Source organism: Salvia splendens, chromosome 1, assembly GCF_004379255.2.
Source record: "Salvia splendens isolate huo1 chromosome 1, SspV2, whole genome shotgun sequence".
In the NCBI taxonomy this organism is placed as follows: Eukaryota; Viridiplantae; Streptophyta; class Magnoliopsida; order Lamiales; family Lamiaceae; genus Salvia; species Salvia splendens.
In genome coordinates, this window is record NC_056032.1 from 10,789,857 (window position 1) to 10,812,064 (window position 22,208).

General features: G+C 35.5%; 2 protein-coding genes across 6 annotated transcripts; one reads left to right on the forward strand and one right to left on the reverse strand.

The window, feature by feature from the left end:
• The first annotated feature begins 4,069 nt into the window (after nucleotides 1-4,069).
• Nucleotides 4,070-8,442, forward strand: LOC121741928. Of its 5 annotated transcripts, XR_006037948.1 has the most exons (7): nucleotides 4,070-4,203; nucleotides 4,295-4,385; nucleotides 6,529-7,587; nucleotides 7,664-7,729; nucleotides 7,807-8,005; nucleotides 8,075-8,226; nucleotides 8,394-8,442. XR_006037948.1 is itself a non-coding variant. In XM_042134895.1 (6 exons), the coding sequence occupies exons 2-6, from the start codon at nucleotides 4,383-4,385 to the stop codon at nucleotides 8,137-8,139; spliced, it is 1,392 nt and encodes a 463-aa protein (XP_041990829.1). In that variant the 5' UTR covers nucleotides 4,070-4,203; nucleotides 4,295-4,382; the 3' UTR covers nucleotides 8,140-8,356. The 5 variants fall into 5 exon arrangements, 4 of the variants coding, with proteins under 4 accessions (XP_041990829.1, XP_041990859.1, XP_041990842.1 ...); XM_042134895.1 differs by lacking the exon at nucleotides 8,394-8,442 and having other exon boundaries at nucleotides 8,075-8,356; XM_042134908.1 differs by lacking the exon at nucleotides 8,394-8,442 and having other exon boundaries at nucleotides 4,088-4,203; nucleotides 4,349-4,385; nucleotides 8,075-8,356.
• Nucleotides 8,443-8,712: 270 nt separating this feature from the next.
• Nucleotides 8,713-14,929, reverse strand: LOC121741948 (ras-related protein RABE1c). Its single transcript, XM_042134936.1, has 9 exons — nucleotides 14,793-14,929; nucleotides 14,531-14,702; nucleotides 10,611-10,683; nucleotides 10,434-10,534; nucleotides 9,844-9,909; nucleotides 9,670-9,767; nucleotides 9,375-9,437; nucleotides 9,206-9,298; nucleotides 8,713-9,130 (listed from the first exon to the last, which is right to left on the reverse strand). The coding sequence occupies exons 2-9, from the start codon at nucleotides 14,601-14,603 to the stop codon at nucleotides 9,047-9,049; spliced, it is 651 nt and encodes a 216-aa protein (XP_041990870.1). The 5' UTR covers nucleotides 14,604-14,702; nucleotides 14,793-14,929; the 3' UTR covers nucleotides 8,713-9,046.
• Between the last annotated feature and the right edge of the window lie 7,279 nt (nucleotides 14,930-22,208).

Genomic DNA, 22,208 nt, shown 5'->3' on the forward strand with positions numbered 1-22,208 from the left:
GTATTATTTGCTCTTATATAGAGAGAAAAATGTTATAATGCACACTATGTGAGCATCATAAATGTTCAATTGAGAAAAAAAGAAAAGAAAAATGAATAAGAGTTTATTAAACATATGGACACACAGTATGTATTGAGGCTTTTGAGATCAGTATATAGGCCTCGTTGGATAAAATATCTTAAACGTGGAAAATGGATTAATTATAAAGAAGCATGAATTATTATGTACTCCAGTAATTTGAATCTAATGGTAAATTACTAAATCAGCAGTGTTAATCACAATATTGGCACTGTAAAGACATTAGCTAAACTGAGATAATTTAATTAAGAAGAAGATATATTCAAACTCGTGAACATCTATTTATGTGTTTCGCCTGGGATTCTGGTTGAGAGGACTCTCAATTTCTTTGTGCATTTATCCGTAGTAACTTTCTGACTACTTATGTTTTATTTCCTTAATGAAATTATGCAACGTAAATACATTCAAAACTCAATTAGGAGCCAAGATGTCGTCCAGTTGAAAGCAAAACTACTTATGTTGGATGATTGGCCATAATCACCTTTTGACGAACTCCATCAAGGGTTAGTCTCTTAATCTAATTTTGATGGTGCATATTGACATATTCATCAAATTACAGCATACTTTTGGATCCACTAATTGAGAACAATTACCAACTGTTTATGGTAAGAGGCTTAATATGATGGGAACAAAAACATTCATTCAAATATTCAAGGAAGGATCTCAGCCTCAAAAAAGAGCACCAAAATATTCAAATTTTAATTTTTACTCTCTCTGTCCCGCTTAAGATAACACGTTTTCCTTTTTAATTTGTCCCTACTAAGATGACACACTTCCTTTTTTTTGAAAATTTTCTCTCTCCAATTAATACACCCAACTACTTTTTCCCATTCATATTAAAGTATTCATCTTTCTTTTTCTCTCTATTTTAATACTTACACCCACATTTTCTCTCTCCAATTAAACATTTTAACCAATAACTCATAAAATCTCGTGTCGACCAAGAAATATGTCATCTTAGCCGGGACGAAAGGAGTACCTTAGTTTTATGAATACTAGCAAAATATATGAAAATGTTACTTTATCAATAAATTTTGTGTATAAGTTGTATTCTGCTCCATTTTATGTATATACCATTTCAATATTTTAAAGTAATAACAAAGTGGATGTAAATTTAACATGAAACTCGTGGGTCGGCCCGAATAGCCCAATATAATTAGTGGATTAGAGCTCTAACTTCACGACCTGAATACAAAAACAGGCTAAACGGGTTAGCCCATTAGGGTTGGTGGGTTGCGGGTTAGCGGGTTATAATTTTTAATTAAAAATAATAAATTTTAGAGTTTTTCTTGTATTTTTAGATTTCATGTGCCACATTTCAGTAGTCTTTTCCAATCTTCATTCAACACCTGTCTACATGGTTCCACACTACCTACTTCTAAGTTCCACCTCGACTCATTCTTCTGTCATCCCGTCATTCGTCACCGCTGGCTTACCACTGCCAAATCCAATTAAGACACAATTGAGAATTAACTCATCAAAATTTCAATATATTTAACGTTATAACAATGATTATGAACAATGCCAAATAATGACACGCTTGCCCTAATTTTAATTTATCTTTGTTTATATCATCTCCAACTATTATTGATAAAAGTCATAAGATTTTGAAGGGTTATATGATTCTAAAACTAAAAATAGAAAAGTATCTAAAATTTAGAATCAATTTACACTGAAAAATTTTGATTACATGAGTTTGTTTTCGAAAGCTTTTTGGCCCGAATAACCCGATGGGTTAGCCCGAATCTGGTGGATTTGGGCTACGGTTTAAAATCTATAACCTGAACAGCCCGCATCCGAACCCGAACGGGTAGCCCGATTGACATTCCTTTGACAAAGTAGGTTTAAATCGAATGTCATTTAATTTAAATTTATTTTCAAGTTAGGGGTAAATTTGAAATTCTCCATTTTCCTTTCATGCATACATATTATTTAGCTAAACAATAAACACACACTATAGCCCACTTTCAATTGCCCAAGATTGTGACGAAAAAAATGAAAAAAAAAACTCTATCTTTGACTTCATGAAACACCCATTATCATAATAAACTATGTTTTGGGCTACCAAATCAACCAAACACATCCTAGCAGTAAAATGTGCCTCTAAAATCTGCATTATGTAGAATTTTTTCTTGTATTCAAATCCGTTACAAATTTTTTCTTGTATTCAACGCCATATCCGTTACAAATTTTAATTATATATTTGTAATTTGATATTTAGATAGAAATTTGAAACCAAACTGTTGAAACGAAATAAACAAATTTTTATGTCGTTTGAACGATTACAAACTAAAAGTATTTAGTTCAAGATTGGCTTAATCTTTCATCTTAATTGTATTTAAATTAGAAATCGTGTATTGCTAAATAAAAAAATTAAGAAAATCAATACCAATAACTAAAAATCATGTATCGATTACCAACAAAATTAAGAAAATATTACTAATAGTAACACTAAAATTTGATTAAAATGATTGACTTATGGATGTCAATGCAGCCCGCAGTCTGTGAGCTAGTCCGAATAGCTCGCCAAATTTATAGGGTTATGGTTGAAAATTTCTAGCCCGATAAAATTACAACCCGATTAGCCCGCACCCGATTAACCCGCAACCCGTTAGGGTCAGATCCGAAAACCCGATGGGTTGGCCCGAAAACCCGATAAATTTCTATTGTTCTATTTGTTTGACTCCTAATTGGACACTTTCATTGATTATTTTTATAATATAGATAACTAAAAAAAACTTTCAATTTTATATTAAATATATAAATTATATATTAAATTTTTATTAATATAATAATAAATAAGTAAATTAGAAACATCTAATTCATTAAAAAATATTTAAATTTCTAAAACATGCTTTAAAATATTTAAATTTATATTTTATTTTGCACAAATCTCAAATATTAGTATTTAATCATATTTGTGTTTGAGTTCAAGTATATATCTCAAATTTATTATAATTAAATATTTTGTATTTTATAAATATAACTAATTTCCATCATTATTTATTGGATTGGTCGCATATTAATTTTATCGGTAGCATCCCGATTAACCCGCTGGGCTAGCCCGAAACCCGAGAAATATCACAACCCGATTAGCTCGCACCCGATTGACTCGCAACCCGAGTAGGATTGGCCCGAAACCCGATGGGCCGGCCCGATTGATATCCCTACTATGAAGTACTCCTCCACCTTAGGGCACCCACAGTGGGGCGGACGATAGGCTGCCCGATGCCTCGGGCGAGCCATTGTCCGCCACTGTGGGTGCGCGGATGATGGACGATGCGTCGTCCTCGCCCGACAGATAGTCCGCGGAGGAAGCGCGGACGATATGGCATCGTCCGCCCATTGTGGGCGACGCGGACGATGCAACACGTTTTTGTTGTTTTTTTCGAATTTTGTCTATTTATTAAACCCCGTTTCTCATTCTATTTTTCATATGAACATTTCTCGCATCTCTCATTTCTCTCATCTCTCACATTTCTCCATCTCTCACAAATCAAAATGAACAACGACGACGACCGGAGTTCCTCGGAGGGCGATAGTCCGACCTTGACTCAAGCCTTAAATGTAGCCGTTCAAGAAGTGTGGGCCTGTAACCGTCGTCGCTGAGTTTGCGTATTTTTTAAAATTCATATTGTAATGTATTAATTTTATAAATGAAATGAAAGTTTTTCCCAATTTTTGTATTTATTTAAATATTTAAATAAAAGAAAATTCTTAGGGCACCCCTCAGGGCGGCTTATAGGACGCCCCACTATAGGTGAAAGGATAGGAGGATAAAATACTGACGTGGCGGTGCACAGAACGCCCCACTGCTGATGTCCTTGCATAAAGTTAAAATGTAAGTTAGTCACGTGATTTGATTTGACCTAACTAGTCAAATATAGAAAGTTGACCATCCAGATTGATCTAACGGCAAAAACTGTACCCTTACCGTAGTCCCGGTCATAGCTGAATATTACCGTAAGAGAGCAAAAATCAAGTGTGCTTCGGAAGAATAAGATCGCATTCTTCCACCACAGACAAACAAAATACGTAAAACCCTAAAAAAGAATTACTTAAAATTAATTATAATCGTCGCCGGAAATGTTCACCGGAGTCCTTCAAAACAGACTGTAATTTCAGGTTCACTCTGTCGCTTTTTAATTTTTTTGAATTTTGTATTTGACGATCCTAGGATTTTGAGTTGAATCTGAAAATTCCGATTCCATGACAGGATTGCAGTTTTGTTTTTATCATTTGATAAATTATTGATACTTTCCAGTTGCAGTGACTTAACGATTACCCAAGTTGAAGCGATCAAAATGGTAGGGTTTCCTTCTTTTTTGTTTAGGAGTTTTTGGTGTTGATTGGACTTTCTAGATTTATCTGACTAATGGGCGTTCTGATTCCATTATCATATATATATTTATCTTTTTCATAGTATTAATTTATGTTTGTTGCCGAGAGTTTGGGGGTATTGGGAGGAGAAAATCGGGTTTCTGGGGCAGTTTACATTAAAGATAACGTAAATGTACCCATTTTGTTATCTATTCCACATATGGGAAAAACGCCAATGAAATTGGCGTGTCTTTAAGTAAAAACGCCAATATTAATGGCGTGTTTACACGTGAAGACGCCAACGTAGGTGATGTTTTATACTTGTGTCGTATTTTGGGCGTATTCTCTCCAATTGCAATTACGTTGAAAAACGCCAACTTGGTTGGCGTGTATTACTGAAAAAACGCCTTTGTAATTGGCGTGTGTATTGTTGTAGAAACGCCGAACAGATTGGCGTGTTTAAGCAAAGACGCAAACACGAGTAGCGTGTTTATTGAAGTCGCAAAAAACGCCAACCTGAGTGGCGTGTTTACTTGTTTTGCGAAAAACGCCAATATTTCTTCATCGTGCAACCATTCCACAATTGTGCCAGAATTTTGTCTTTGCATTTCATTCAAATAAGCTGGTAACACTTTGAACGACCACTCCCATCCACCGTATACAAGCTCAATCGCTGTCCTCTGAGCATACCATGCTTTCTTGTAACTAACTGTGACATGAAATCTATTTTCAATATCCGCCACAATTGCTTTTACCTTGTAGCAAGGATCGTTTTCAACACCACGTCATACTATCTGCAATAATGTAAAACACAAATAAATATGTATTATTTTTACATTCATCATTATGTAGAGTGACCCAAAAATTTGACAAAATATTTCTATTAAATACACTATAATATATATTATCATAACAATCCATTAAATATTGGTAACAAAATTAGATATACTACAACATATAATAGCATAACAATTGGTCAAAATATTTCTATTAAAATATATACTATCATAATAATCCATCAAAATATTAGTGTGCCCATAACAATTGGTCAAACTATTATATAAATTACACTACAATATATATTATCACAACAATCCATCAAATATTGGAAGACTAATGTTTAGAAGAATAAGTCTAAAATTTGATATCCTAACCGATTAGAAGGACTAATGATTGGAAGAATGAGCCAAAATTGAAATCTCCACGCTCAAATCCACCACCGGGTCGACCCGAGCGAAAGGTTTTTCCGCCTTGGGAAGGGTTTTCGCGTTTTGGGGAGGGAACGTGTTTAGAGTTCGCGATGTTGGGGGAGATCTGATTGGTATATGGTTCAACAGAAACACGCCGACTAGGGTGGCGTATTTATGTTAAACACGCCATTCGAAATGGCGTTTTTTAGATTAACACGCCAACTACATTGGCGTTTTTAAAATTAAACACGCCAACACAGTTGGCGTTTTTCTTGTAACACGCCAATTAAGTTGGCGTTTTTTACGTAGCTGTATTTGGCGAAAATACAGCTAAAATACGACGAGATTATAAAACGCCAATGTTGTTGGCGTATTTACTTATAGAAACGCCAATGCGGTTGGCGTTTTTCCCATTTATGGAATAGATAACAAAATGGGTACATTTACGTAATCTTAAAGGCAAACTAGCCTAGATACCCGATTTCCTCTATTGGGAGTTGGGTTGCTGCATAGTATGCTTACATGATACACACTTAAAGTGAAAATGTTAAAAAATTTAAAACTACATTAAGATTAGTCATTCAAAAAAATTGATCTTAACCCATTACTGAGTTCAACATTGTGAATCTTTATTGTTGAGAGATGACATGGTGCCCTTCTTAGTGAACAACATGTCTGTGTTCAATTAGAAGGCATGTCCACCCTCCTACCAATTCAATAGTAGGTTTAATGTCATCAAATTCTCTATGGTTGTAAAGTGCAAGCTTTAGTTGAAGTTTTAAAAATGGAAAGTTGGAAACATTGAATGATTACAACATTTCACCGTATTTACATGATGAGGATGTTTGCCTCCCTGAGCTTGATTCATGGTATCCTAGTGTGGTGTAATCGTCTGATGTGAATGTGATGTACTTCTCAACAATGTTTGTTGTCTATCCAGGACAAAGGATTTTGGATGCCCAAGGGGGGTGCTCATGTAACAAATGGAGATGCAGTTTTTGATAACTCGTCTAGACTGGAGTCTAAGCGTGCCCGCCAATGGTTCTTGGATTTTGCTGAGCCGGATTTATTTCCTAGTAAAAAGCAGGCTGTTGAAGGTTCGAGTGGCAAGTTGGAATCTTCAATTCCGAGCTCTCTTGCATGGGAAGGTTCATCTGGATTTCAGTCAGTGCCGTCAGTGCCAAGCCAATTTATGGATCGGCTATTTGGATCTGAAACACCCACGCCCGAAAATCTTGGTGACAGAAACATGCCCATTTCTGGGATAGATGACTCAAATGTAAGGAAAAAGATTGATGGTGAACAGTTTGAGGATGATCCATCAGTTGGCTTATCGATGTCTTATGCTATGGAGGATCCAGAAACAGGAGTAAGTTATGGTGGACTTAGAAAAGTCAAAGTTAATCAGGTTAAGGATCCTGATAATGGGCTGCATGCGTCTATTGAACATGGCATAGGGATAGGGATGATGGAGCAAACGTACCACAGTGGAAATGAAAACACCTTCATGTCCATGGGACAACCTTATGGTAAGGAGGGTGGAAGTGTCACATTGATGGGCCATTCGTATGATATTGGGGAAGCAAATGATAGATCTATGGAATTGGCTTTTGGGAAAGGTCTTGATAGTAATATTTCAATGACTCACACATACAATAAAGCAGAAAATAACAGTATATCCTTTGGCGGCTTTCAAGGTGAACATGTCATGGAAGCTTCTGCTAGACCGCTCAGCAGCTATAGCTTATTGTACGAACAATCTTCAGCTCAAATTCCTGAGCCTCCTAGCAAAAAGGAGGTGGATGTGCTAAATGGCAATGTTGATCTTAGAACCACTCAAACACTTAAAACCAAAGTTGATTCTGCACCTAAGAGTAAATCGGAGTCGAAACCTGCTAGGAAAGAGGCTCCAAACAGCTTCCCGTCCAATGTGAGGAGTTTGATAGCAACTGGCATGCTTGATGGGGTGCCAGTGAGATACGTTTCGGTCTCAAGAGAGGTACTTTCTTTCCAATTCACTAATACCCGTTGGCTCTTTTTAGTGGCTTATCAGAAGTATTCTTCATGTAAATAAGGAGCTTCGTGGAATCATCAAAGGCGCTGGCTATCTTTGTGGCTGTCAGTCCTGCAACTACTCTAGGGTGTGTGTGTGTGTGTGTGTGGTTCTGTCATTGCAATGTCAAAATGATTAGTAACCAAATATTTTAATCCTCATAAGGCACTTAATGCATATGAGTTTGAGCGGCACGCTGAATGCAAGACGAAGCACCCAAACAACCACATTTACTTCGAGAATGGCAAGACCATCTATCAGATAGTTCAGGAGTTGAGAAGCACCCCGGAGAGTATGCTATTCGATGCAATCCAGACTGTGACTGGCTCTCCTATAAATCAGAAGGCCTTCCGCACTTGGAAAGGTATTGAACTTGTCACATCTATTGAAAGTTCTGTGATTGCTCATTGGCATTGTGTTTTCGTTGTAATAGAATCATTCCAAGCAGCAACCCGCGAGCTTCAGCGTATATATGGGAAAGAAGAGCTAAACCTCTGACTGCGTGTACTTTTTGAGAGGCAGCCTGGTCTTGAAAGTATCCTGGTATAGCGATTTTTTTTCGTGGAGGGCGAGTACTATATTCGGGTAAGCTGCAATATTGTATTTGTACATGCATTTCCAAAGTTGAGATTTATATATATTCAAGCCACGGATATTGGAGAGGCCCAGATTTCTGAATTTATAGTTCATACTCGATATGTTTTTGTTATCAAAACTCAATAATGCGCTCCCAAATTTGATATTGTATACAGGAAATAAAACAATGGTTCAAAGCACAACACATTTCGGGTGGATTCTGTACCACAATGATGCAACTTGAGCACCGACATAATATTCTTCAAAATGAAAATTGAAAATGTTTTTTAAGAACATGTCGTTCACGCTGGCCTAGTGTAGGCTTGGAGACAGATTGAACGAAAATTGAAGCAACTATGGTTCATTTACTTGGCCTTTGAGTTGTAGAAATCATGCCAGCTTTATATGTTTGAATGATTAGAATCTCACTATTTGAACAAATCCTATTAGTAAAATTGTGAAGGATGTAAGAATATATTATAATGGAGATGCAAATAGGTGGAAAAATTAAACGATTATTACCCCGTTACAAGTCACAAACACCAAATCTTGAACAAGTACTTTCAGTAACTAAGTCTGCACATCGCACATAAAAATATGCATGGACATTTGAATGTAGAGTACGTGCATTAATCTTAGTGACGAACACTCAAATTCCTATGTCTCAAATAAACAAGAACCTATATGATTACCACACTAGAGACCCATTTCTGGTAGCGAAAATTCCACTAAGTATTCTTCACCACAATAGCCTTTCATTTTTTTACCCATTTTTTCCCTCCCGGCGTGACACTTGTATGTGCCCATTGCACTCGACTTTTCTGCTCATTCAAGAGCCACAGCACGCCGACTTCTGTGCAAGTTGCCCACCTCCAGCAGATCCATCGGGTTGATTGATTTTGATGGTAGTAGGCTACAATCAATAAAATGATGTGAAAAGCACATCACACTCAGATCGACAAAGACACGGACGAGGAGATGTGCTTACCTCTGCTTTTGTGTCAGTATCGGAAAGCCTTTGCTTTATATCCCTGGCTATTGAGAAGAAAACTTCTTCCACATTAAGATTTGTTTTTGCACTCTGCAGCAAATGGCATTCCTTGAGATGAGACCAAAGTTTGTTTCTCTCTCCTTATAGAAAATAGATAGGTACTTACGGTTTCGAAGAATTTGATGCCATACTCATCAGCGAGTGCTTGGCCCTTGGAGGTTGGAACAGCCTAATTAATACATTGAACTGCAGAAAGTCAATTACTAGGAAATAAAAAAAATCATATCTACAGTCACTAGAAAACAAACCAGTCGATTTAATAATGCATGAATTGTTTTAAAATTTAAGTTCTAGAGTCAAATCTCTTCTCTACCAATCCACACTTCTCTTTTTCCAAATACTCCTAGGCCGGAATGATCTAGTGGTAACACAAAAAACGAAGTTGCGTGAAGGAAAATTACCCTTTTGCTTTCATCCATATCAGCTTTGTTTCCTACCAATATCTTGTTGACATTGTCAGAAGCATGCTGTTCAATGTTTCTAATCCAGTTCCTAATATCTGTAAGACAAGCGCAGATCTTAATAGCAGTACAGTAATTATGAAAAAGGGAATGATGGAAAGAAAGAAACCTTACTGTTAAAAGAAGATTCATCTGTAACATCATAAACCAGCAATATTCCCATGGCACCACGATAATAAGCTGGGAAGTGGGGAGCAGAAAAAATCTGAGCATGATGATTATAAATATGCAAATACATATGTGATTGATGAAGAGATGACTATACAATTGTAGATCGAGAAACCCCATACAAAAGTACACATCTTGTTTGGATCCTTAATATTACCCCAACCCAAACTCTCGTACATTATGCAAAGTACAAAGTATCCGTTCCCACTGCTTCATGTTAAAGTCTTAAAGAGGAATGCAAGCAAACAGAAGTACATCTGTTAGCTCATCTTGTCTTCCATATCTTAATATCAAGAATATTTGAGAAATAAATTGTGGAGCATAATCGTAAAAGAAAACATGAAATTGACAATAAATTTCGATAGGGAGGCCAATCATTTTTCATAGCCTCCACAGTTTCTCATGATATCACCTCAAACACTAGACCACCGCAAACCCCCCAATGTTAAAAGGAAATATATAAATATATTAAACTGTTCTTCGAGGAGAATAAAAAAGAAATGAGCTAGCTTGAGGTGAATATAATCCGATTGCACCTGTGGTGATAGTGCGGAATCGCTCTTGTCCGGCTGTATCCCAAATTTGAAGCTTGATCCGCTTTCCATCAAGCTCAACAGTTCTTATCTTAAAATCAATTCTACAAAATATGGCCACACATTTGGTCAAGAGGAAAATTCATTCATCCATACCTATGTTTCATTACAAAATCTTACCCAATGGTGGTGATGAAACTAGTTGTGAAGGAACCATCAGAGAATCGCAAAAGTAGACAACTCTTACCCACACCTGCGGGTCAGCAAACAGAAAGGTAATTTGCAAAAACAAGGAAACAGAAGGTTAGAATGAAAACTAGTATAATTTCATTAGTAATATTACAACATGTTTCATATACTTTTCCTGTTTCAGAGTAAACAACACCAGAAGTATAATTTATTTCTAAAACAACTGAAGTTACAAGTTCTGTTTAGTAGTTATTGATAAGCCAATCAGGAAGAGAACCAACCATTTACACCAAACTTAAACCCATTTTTCAGTATATATCTCACCAAAAAGTAGTTTTACTCCAACCATTTACACCAATTCAAATTTTACACCATTTTTTAGTATATGTCACACAAAATTTTTGCAGTATCACCATATTTGTTATTGTTCTATAGAAAAACCCAAAAATAGGTTTGGGTTTGAGTGTGGTGTATGGTTGGAGAATTTTTCTACACCAAAACTCATTTTTGGTGTATGGTTGGAGATGGCAACACATGCCTAGAGGAAACATGTAAGACCATCTCCAACCATACACCAAAACTCATTTTTGGTGAGTTTTGGTGTAGACAATTTCTTCAACCATACACCAAAACTCATTTTTGGGTTTTTCAATGGAATAACACCAAATATGGTGTTTACTGCAAAATTTTGATAGACACATAATCAAAAATGGTGTAAACTTAAATATGGTGTAAATGGTTGGAGTAAAACTACTTTTTGGTGAGACATATTCTCAAAAATGGGTTTGAGTTTGGTGTAAATGGTTGGAGATTAAGTAAGAATAGTTAGTACTCCTACTACATTTTTTAGGATGATTGAAAATAACAGAGCATGCAACCATCTAATACTAACTGCTTTAAAGAAAGCTACTGATCAAAATTCCACACTTTTTCCAATTTCCATACAGTGGCATGGCATAGGCAGACTTCTTATGAAGTTGTACCGTACAAAGGCAACACACCTACATACGGAACATTGCATCATATTTTACCTGTAAGAACGATCATACTACCTATCCGCTCACATGCATAGGATTGGGCAAAGAAATAATAGTGCCCCAAACAAAACTGGTTTACTTTTTGGACAAAATTTAGTGAATGAAAAATTCAAAGTTTCATTTAGCAACTTATCTCAACATTAGTCAGAACAAAGCTGTATGTAACACTCAGTGTTGTTAGGGTCGCGGGGCGCATCGGGTCGATGAGGTGAAAATTCGGGTCGCGGGTCGACGAGTCGACGGTGTCGAGAGACCCACAAAGCTAGGTTAATTTTTTTGCCTTTTAATATTAAATAAAATAAATATATTGCTCTAATGTTTATAATATATCAAATAATATAAATGTAGATGCAATTCATGTGAATATAGATAAAATGGAAAATAGAAATGATCAAAATATCAAAACAATTCATAAGTCATAACACAATAAATAATTGAAACAATTGTCTTAAATTAATATCTTTTAGAGACTTTAGATAACAATAATAATAATAATAATAATAATAATAATAATAATAAATAATGAAAATCAATAAATCTCCACTCATATTCAAAAAATCATAAATTACAAATTAAAACCTAAATTTATAACTATTTAGATGCAAAATTAATAAATTTAATTATAATTCTCATATTAATATAGTAATTTATAAAATGCAATTTTAAATTAAACAAATAGATAAAGCGCATCTGCAATTCTCTAAGAAATTAGTTATATAGTTAAATAAAAATGAACATATATTTAATTTAATTAGAACATCACAATATATTTAATTAGATTTGAATGTAATTTTGATTGGTAATTAAAGGTATTTTTTTATTTAAATAGGAACTAATCATATTTAAAGAATAGAGAATCTTGACAACTAATATTAATACTAATATTAAAAAATGAAGGTGGAAGAAAATGATTATTAACTTTTATAGGTCCTAGAAGCCCTAGCTATAGCTTCTGCCTACTTTACTTTTAAAATTTCTTGTCTCGGTAAACCCCCCGTCTTCTCTCTTCATTCCCATCCCTTCTTCTCTCTTCATTCTCACAGAGTCACAGACCCATTTCTGAGCAGCCATGGCCGAGGATCTTCTTCTTCCAGTTGCTCGCCCCAGCCGCTCGACCCAGCAGCTCGCCCAGCAGCTCGACCCAGCCGCCTCAGCCGCCCCGACGGCGACCCCTGAATCTCGACCCACCCACCCACAATGGGGCGACGTCGGTCTCGACCCTTGCGACCCGCGACCCAAGCGCTCTCGGGGCGCGATTTTAACAACACTGGTAACACTCTGTTTGAAGCAGTTACTATTTGAGAACGCAAAAACGAAACAATGTCCCCCCAAAAGCACCTTCAGTTAATTCCATCTAAACCAAGAGTTCTTTCTATTTTTGTTATAGGACACTAATGGAATTCCATTTTAATGAAGGAGTGTAGATTTATTCCGACTTAGGGAGTGACGCATAACGCTTATGCGTCGTTATTAATGAAATGCACAACCCTTATGCGTTTTTGATTAATGACGCACAACCATTATGCGTCGTTATTAGACGCATAACCATTATGCGTGACTCCCTAATGACGCATAACCCTTATGTGTCACTCCCTAATGACGCATAACCCTTATGTGCCATCTTCAAATATTAAGGGTTGCACCAAACTATTCTCTACACTTATGGAATTTATTTTAATGGGGGCCTCCCGCACTCATTTACAAAATGCATGCCTATATCAACCCTAAACAATTATGGGTCCCCACTAACACAAATTGCACGTTTAGTTATCATTTATAAAATCTAATTACACAACATATATGGTTGGATAGAGATGTGATCAAATGCAAACTCTATATATTGTATAAGGTGTTGTGTTGACAAGATATTGACATCAAAATCTTGAACTTTTATACTATGTTGACATTCTGTTAATGTTGTATTAAAGAGTTTGGAGTTTGTACAATAAATAGGGTTTGCATTTTATCACTATCCGAGTGGGATATATCTCCCATTCTATTAGAAATATCAAGCGAGTCAATTTATTGAATTTCGGATCAGTCCTATTTTGATTGCAAGTTAATTGGGTTGATATTTTTTCGCATTGAAGTTGTCAATCTAAAACGTTCAAGTTTTATACTATCTTTTAAGGCTAATCAAACTAGAATCCAACGATGAAAATTAATCTATATATGCATATTTCATTCTTAATAATTCAAGACGAGTAATTTTAAGTTTTTGGAATATAGTAGGAATGATAGATTTGTTATGCACTAATGTGTCAAAATCGAAAAGACGCACAACCCTTATGCGTCTTTGGTTAATGACGCACAACCATTATGCGTCGTTAAAAGACGCATAACCCTTATGCGTCACTCCCTAATGACGCATAACCCTTATGCGTCACTAAATAAAGACGCATGATGGTTATGCATCTCTCTATTAACGACACATAATGGTTATGCGTCACTCCCTGAGTCGGAATACAACTAAAACCCTTCATTAAAATGAAATTCCATTAACATCCATTACCAAAAAAAGAATTTTTCCTCTAAACCAAATATGGTAGCACCAAAAACAGTTAGAAGGCCACCAGCATCGAATCACGGTGTTAAACTCAAAATGGCATGTACATAACTAACAATTATACAAAGTTTTAAGGCCTCGGCATAGAAACAATTTATTCAGCATATTACTTATTAAACGAAAAAAACATTCAACAGCGCAACTTAGAAATCAAGAGGCCAAAAGTCAAAATTCATTTCAAAGAAAAACATCATCCATCCCAGATCCGCACCAAAAGAGGACGAATTTTCCAAAACAAGCATTTTAATCAAAGCACTAATACTCAAAAGTATAAAAAAACTCCAAAAATAAAAGACGGGCAAACTCACCGCTGTCGCCGATGAGGAGAAGCTTGATGAGGTAATCATAATCCGCCCTTGCCCTCGCCGGTGGTGCGGCCATTGACTAATCGGTTGCAAAGCTCAGGAATGGCGCAAAATCAGGTTCTCTGTGGTCCGTCTCAGGTCTCAAGTAGGTTGTGATCACAAATGAGTGGCAGATCTGGATGAAATTAGATATTGAGAGAGAGAGAGAGACGAAGGAGATAGAGAGGGGAGGAAGAATACTTGCGAATACGTATTGTATACAAACCAAAATCAATACAATAGGTCAATATTGTAGAGACGGGACAGATCGACAGCTTTTGTGATTAGTAATTCGCAGATGGGATGGGATACAGTAGTTGACAGCTTTACCATCAGATGCTAACCTTGTTTGGAGAGTAATTATACTCCCTTCTATCCGCAAAGTTAAAATTGAAAAAAATAATGAAATGAGTATTGTTTTAAATTTAGTTTTATAACTAAATATTACTGTGAGTAAAATTAATTAATGAAATGTGAATCTTTTATTCAAAATAAATAAAGTAAAATAAATTAAATTTGAGGACATTTCAAAAATAGATAAATAAAACTCTTTGGGGATGGACTTAACAATATCTATATTAATTATAATTATATTTTTCCATCTAAAAAAATAGTAATCCGATATATATATATATATATATATATAGGGATGTATTCATTTCCTTTTTGTGTCTTTTCTCCTATTTCCTTCTAAATCTCAGCCCCACGATTTTGTCATCCGACGGTTAGATTGGTGCCACGTGTCATTTAATAATGCAGATTTTCAGTTAAATAATGCACACCTACTAATAATGCATCATTATAGTGTAATAATGCATATTTTCAGTTGAATAATGCACACCGACTAATAATGCACCATTATAGTGTAATAATGCAGATCATCTAGACCGTTGATGAATGAGATCTAACGGCCCATATTAAGAAGAATAAAGGATCTAAGGGATGAATAGGAGAATAATGCTCCCCTATATATATATATATATATATATATATATATATATATATATATATATAGGGTTGTGATCAATGTCGAACCAATTTTAAAGACCGAACTAGAGACCAAATCTGGGCCATCAGATCTAGTTTTTTTGATGAGATGTGCTGCTGTGTAAATTTTTCGGTCTTCATTACAAGCCCATTTTACTTCATTGTATAGATTTATTACTTCATTCCGTACGTAATACCTTGAAACTACAACATGTTTTTACTTTCTTCCAGTAGGTTTTGAAATGATTCAACATATGTTTCATTTGAATTCATTGACCTGAGTTTTTACTTTATTTACATTAAAAAATGCAATTTATTCAAGTGCGTTTATTACTTCATTCAGAAACGTTATTACTTCATTGGATAAGATTTTTACTTCATTCCAGTAGGACTTTACATACTTCATTCCAATAATTTATTGCATCATTCCATGTGTTTATTACATCATATCAGCGTTGTGGCGGTGGTGATAGATATTGTAGAGAGAAAGAACGACACGCGACGGCGAAACCGCATTTACGTACTGGAATGAAGTAATAATCCTACTGGAATGAAGTAAAAACCTACTGGAATGAATTTAAATCTTTGTAACATGTTTGTATGACTTATTTACCTTCGGATGAATTAAAATAGGCTCGTGATGAAGGTGAAAATAAATTATAAATTTGTGCCTCTCATCCATAAAAAACTAGATCAAAAAACCCTAATTTGGTATGGTTCGGTGGTTCGGTCTTTAAGAGTGGATTTGTGATAATGGGACTCTATATATATATATATATAATGAGAGACGAAGGAGGACTATCTTCATACACAAAAAATAAATACTTACTTCGTCCCACGAAAGATGTCACACTTGTTGAATGACATGAGATTATGTCACACTTATCGGATGACACGAGATTTTATGAGGTTTTGTTTTATTTATTAACTAGAGAGAGAAAATATAATTTTTATGTTAATGTGAAAAATATTTATTCTTTATTAGTATGATGTATGTCAATGTTGATGAAGTTATAACCTCATTTAATAAGGTAACAGACTGAAGTAATAACCCAATTGAAGTTCAATGAAGTAAAATCCTATTGTGATGAAGTGGTATACTTGTTGAATGAAGTAAATGCACATATGAATGAAGTAGTGATCACTCTTCCTCATATGCTCAAGAATCCCTTAAAGTAATAACCTAGTCGAACGAAGTGATAAAAATATTTGAATGAAGTAATAGAATAGAATAAAATGAAGTAGTGATCTAGTTAATTCGCCAAGCTATCAGCCCTCGGATCACTCGAATCCGGCTCACTCGGATCCGAACCCTCTCTCAGCGGCGACAGAGCCTTTGCCCCAGGCCTCACACAACTCGATCTCAACACAAACATTTCTGGAGGCGAGGCGCTGCTTCCCCTCCTCCGACGCATGGTAAACACGGTTTTTGCATGTTTTAAGGCCTAGATTTGGCTCGTGTTAAATGTCAATCATGCAAATTATGTTCTTAAATTGCGTATATTATATATTTTGGTATTTTGACGTGTTTGTTAATAAATGATAGAAAAAGACAGAAAAAATGTGCAAAAGTGTCAAGGTTCAGCAGCCTCTGTTCTAGCCATTTTTCCAGCGAGTTTGAAGTCCAATCAGTGCCTATTATATGGAGTACCATTCTCTTCCTCTTCGAAATAGCTTCGCGTGGGTACCTTGAACATCTAAATCGAAGTTTTGTGGAGAAAATTATGGTCATTCTACGAATGCTGCGCAGTGTAGTCAAAAGCTGATGGAAATTAGGCGGAAATTAAGGAAGGAAAGAAATTGTTGTCAAATCTTGTAGTTATTTCAATAAGTATTTTTTGTTGTTTTACTTGTCTATGAGTATTAAACATCTTTTGTAGAATTTTTGGTAAACATGCTATGATTTTGAGTTATTTATTCAGTTGTTTTTCATTGTTAGCTCTTGTAGTTATTTCAATTTCTCTTGTACTTATACATTTGTTTGATTGGTCATCTTATAAATGCATGTGGATTTTATTACAATACTCGGGAGATGAGTAGTTTAATTTGAAAGAAGAGAAGTTGACGTCTTTGCCCCACATAATCGGGAGATTTGAGCCTTTGAATGAAGCAAATTTATCTTAGGAGCTTTTAGGAGTTGTTGCCTTAGTTCTAGGAAGGACACTTCTAGGTAGCAATCTACAAATTGTATGCTTCGGGGGAAGATATAGTTTTACATATGTGATAGCTTAGTAACTCTAGAGACCGTAATTCAAGGAAGTCTATTTTGATTGTGGTTCCTAAAACTCTACATTCCTTAGCCTGCTTTGTATTATTTGTTATTTATATTTTTATATTTTCTTTTATTTGTTTATTTCTTTCTGTTTAGTTTATAAATCAAACCATAAATCTCGTGTCTCAAGAAAGTATATGACGCTTAGTATATAATAGACAGTTGTAATCTTATTCTTTGTGTTCGATATCCTAGTACTGACCTTTTACTATACTAGATCTACCTTGTATACTTGCAAGTATTTTTAGTGCTAATAAATAGCTCTGCCCCCTCCTGGACCGCGATGGAGACAGTCCCCGCGCCATTTCCTCCTACGGAGCCGCGAAAAAACCTTGCTTCCGCTCCATCACTGTGGATGGGAAGAATTAACTCAAAATTGAATCAAATTGGGGAAAATTGATGAGAAAGTTGGATGAATTGAACCCGGAATTGGAGAGGCGAAGAGTAAACTGAAAATTGATTAAAATTTGGTGAAAAATGATAAGAATGTAGGAGGAACTGAAGTGGAAATCGGATAGGTGAAGAGTTGCTTGAAAGTTAAAACTGAAATTGATCCGAATTAAGGTAGAATTGGTGAGAATGTGGAGGAAATGAAGATGGAAATCGAAGCGGCAGCGAGCAGAATATGCAGTGAGCTGCTGTTGGCGGATGGGAGGAGACACTAGTGACTCCGACGATGGTGACAGAGGGGTCGTCCTCATGAAGGAACATGTCGACGGCGAAGGGGGCAGGGACAATGAGAGAGAAGTGGGTTGGATTTGGGAAGGGAGGAAGGGCCATACATTCCTAAACTACCCTTTACCAATTTAATTCAATAAAAAAAATCAGAAATTATTAATAACCATTAGATGTGATTAATGGATGGATGAGATTTGGTTTCTAGTTCGGTCTTTAAAATTGGTTCGACATTGATCACAACTCATACTAGTAATATTTAATTTTTATAAATATTTTAGTTGGATGATTTTAAAATTTAATGAATTTCATATTTTAATTAAATTAAAAAATATTATAAAAAAATAAAATAAAGTGATGGGTTGTTGTATTGGGGTTTGTTTTTCCAATCAATATTACTATAAAAACTAGTGGAAGAACAATGAATAATTATGAATAGGGTGACTGAGGAGTGTTATATTGCTAACTCTGTTAGGTTTAGTATACTGAAAAGCATGTTTCGAGCAAATTCGCACGAATAGGAATCTTGCTTGTATACGGAAAAACTCTACAATCCACTTTTGACCCGATTTAGTATTATTCGAGCATTTCGCACGAATAGAATTAGTATATTATTACATTGTGTGTTTGCTTGTGCGTTTATAAGATGTTTTATAAACATTCAAATGCATAAGAAGTAAACAAAGCCTAAGTCTTTTGCTTAGTAGACTGGTTGTGGACGTCGTCCACTTTAAGGTAACTACAGTCGGTTCTATGCAATGCTTTGCAAAATAAAAAGAAGAATTTCACAACCTAGATAGGCTTTGGCTACCTATCGTGAAAGGTTGCAATGTCAGTCCGATTATTTCTAAACCTTATTGAAATAAGATGACGTTGGTGTGGTATAGCACTGAATGGATCTAACAACAAGACGAGTCTTTATGCTATCTACTGAAAGACGAGGTCTTGATAATTAATTTCTTAATCTACATACGTTAGCATTGAGCATACGACATTGAGTATCTACTACTTTGACTTACCAAAGGTGCGGGTTTTTCGTCACCCAACGATCCAGGTATATTGGGTAGTGGTGATCATTATCTAGCGGTGCTAGGATTGCTATTATGTTGAATCGCGCACGAGGTGGGTCTCGTTTGATAATGTCCTCAAGAGGAGCTTGAACAAGGTTTTATTATTCGGAAACTGACCAGTTGGAGTTTTATTACTCTATGAATAATAAATAAGTGTTTCTTGCTAAGTCTACTCTTGGAGTTAATAAGATGTTAATTAATTAAGTCCATAGTAGACTTTAATTAATTAATGGACATTTATATCTTAAGCGCGGGAAATGAATAATAAATAAAATGGAAACCCGGAATACTTATAATTTCGGATTTGGATGGGGAGTTCAATATTACGTCTGTAGTGGCTGCTCGTAATATTCCAATATAAGCTTGTATTAAATTGTGGGTTCAATTTAATTAGTAAAAAGCTAATTGGGGGAGCCCATATCCAAAACCTTCCATAGATCCCTGACTGGGTCCAATATGTAACTATTATAAATAGGAGAATAAAGGAGACAGAAAACACAATTTTTTTCATGAAAATTTTCGCCCACTCTAATTATTAAGAGGGGGACGATTTTTTTCATTGAATTTCTCCTCCGTGAGATCTTCAGCTCCTCCTCCGTGAGAAAGTTCTGTCTTCTTTATTCGAGTCCTAGTGTTTCGATAAGATCAGCCCACCCTGATGTCGGAATACAGTTCGGGACACCAGTCAGAAGATCCGTGGTCTAGTAATGAAGATCATCGTGGAGAAGGCGCGAGCTATCGACGATTCTTTGGAGAATCAACGAGGTAAATTGGCTAACTCCGTAGAATTCATGTTTAGGATTTATATTCTATGAGCATGAATTATTTGCGTTCTAGCATGCAATTCTGTGTTAACATGTGAATAGATTAATTCCATAATCGGTCAAATAGATCCTACGTCTGATTTATTTGTTTGTACAAGTCTTCCGCTGTGCAAGGGGCTCCAAACCCAACAATTGGTATCAGAGCCAATTTTTGGCTCTGATTATGTGGATTAATTTCATGTTATGTGGATTGCTTGAATGCTTATTTTTCTTCGTTGCGTGGTTATTTTTTATAATAATTTAACATTACGTAAGAACGAAGAATTATTGGACGACGTTGTAGAGATGGTCACGCCAGATTTTTATGCGGTGGCATCAAAGACGTGATTCTATAGCCTTGCAAAAATTATTTGTGCAATGTTTGTCTTCTCTTTTGTTGAATGCTCGGAAAATATTTCCCAAAACATGGTAGTTATCATTACATGTTGTGAATCAATTTCAGTGTATATTAAATTAGATGCGCGAATTTCCTTTTGAACATTGCATCATTACATATTTGAATTGATTCGGCTGGATATCCTCTCGGCTTCGTGTCGTGAGGAGTACCGGGCAGCTGCAGCGGCTGCAGGACGAACAGCGGCGGTTCTTGGCTGCCGGAGACGTCGCAGCACCGCGAGACAGCTTTTCGAGTGGGAGTCCTTCTTGGGCAGTTCCCGGGCTCGGAGGAAGCTGTTGTCGCAGCGAACAGCAGCGCAGCAGCGACATCGTCGCAGGCTGGCAAAGCTGCGTCAGCAGCCCAGGCTATTGAGCTGGGCAGCTTGCGTGACGCAGAACAGCAGTTGTTCGTGAATCGAGTGGGAGCCCTTCGTGGGCAGATCCCGGACTCGATGGCGACGGAGACGATGCAGAGGCGGGCCGACTCAGTGGCAGTCCAACGCCGTGCTAGATTAGGGTTCATCCTATGCGCGACGCTCGCGCGGGTCCCACCCGCGCGACGTCGCATTGCCTCGTTCCGTCACTTCGATTTCCAAATTTGATTAGGATTTCTAAATCCTTGGATTCAATTTTGGAAATAATTCAAGATAAATATGAAATTAGATTTGAATATATCTTTTGTGGATTTTATATATTATGTGAGATTTGATTATGAATCAAATCATGGATTAATTAGATTCTTTCCTTATTTGTGGATTTATATGGATTTTATTCCTAGATAAATCCTAGTTATATTTGGAAAATAATAATCTAATTTTTATCTATATCTTATGGATTTATATGGATTTATTCCTAGATGAATTCTAGTTGGATTTAGATAATGATAATATTATTTTATTCTTATCCTATGAGTTTATATGAATTTATTCATAGATAAATTCTAGATAGATTTGTATAGTGATAAATATAATATTTTATTCTTATCTTATAGATTTATATGGATTTGTTCCTAGATAAATCTTAGATAGATTTGAATAATTATAATATAATGTTATCTTATTCTATGGATTTATATGGATTTACTCCAAGATAAATCCTAGATGAATTGTGATAAAGATTTATATCAATTTATTTTATCCTATGGATTTTAATAGATTTAATTCTATTAAAGACAAATCCTAAATGGATTAAATTAAACATTAATCCATGTTATCCTTATCTTTTGGATTTATATCCTAGATAGATTAGGATAAAGATAATATATAAGAAAATCCTTATTTAAATTGGATTTAGATAAACTTATTTATCTAAGAAATCCTAAGTAATGTATGATATATTCTAGATATTTATTCTAAATAGAATTAAGATTTGTATAAATCTTGGTTGGTTGGATTTTATTTATCGTATGGATTATGATGGAATCGTTTCTATCTAGTAAT

Coding starts and splice junctions, on each gene's coding strand:
- LOC121741928 (XM_042134895.1), top strand. Junction 7,588..7,663: donor ACGTTTCGGTCTCAAGAGAG/GTACTTTCTTTC, acceptor CATGTAAATAAG/GAGCTTCGTGGAATCATCAA. Junction 8,006..8,074: donor GGCCTTCCGCACTTGGAAAG/GTATTGAACTTG, acceptor TCGTTGTAATAG/AATCATTCCAAGCAGCAACC.
- LOC121741948 (XM_042134936.1), bottom strand. CDS start 14,603: ATGGCCGCACCACCGGCGAGGGCAAGGGCGGATTATGATTACCTCATC. Junction 10,684..14,530: donor TCTCCTCATCGGCGACAGCG/GTGAGTTTGCCC, acceptor GCTGACCCGCAG/GTGTGGGTAAGAGTTGTCTA. Junction 9,910..10,433: donor ATTCCGCACTATCACCACAG/GTGCAATCGGAT, acceptor CCCACTTCCCAG/CTTATTATCGTGGTGCCATG.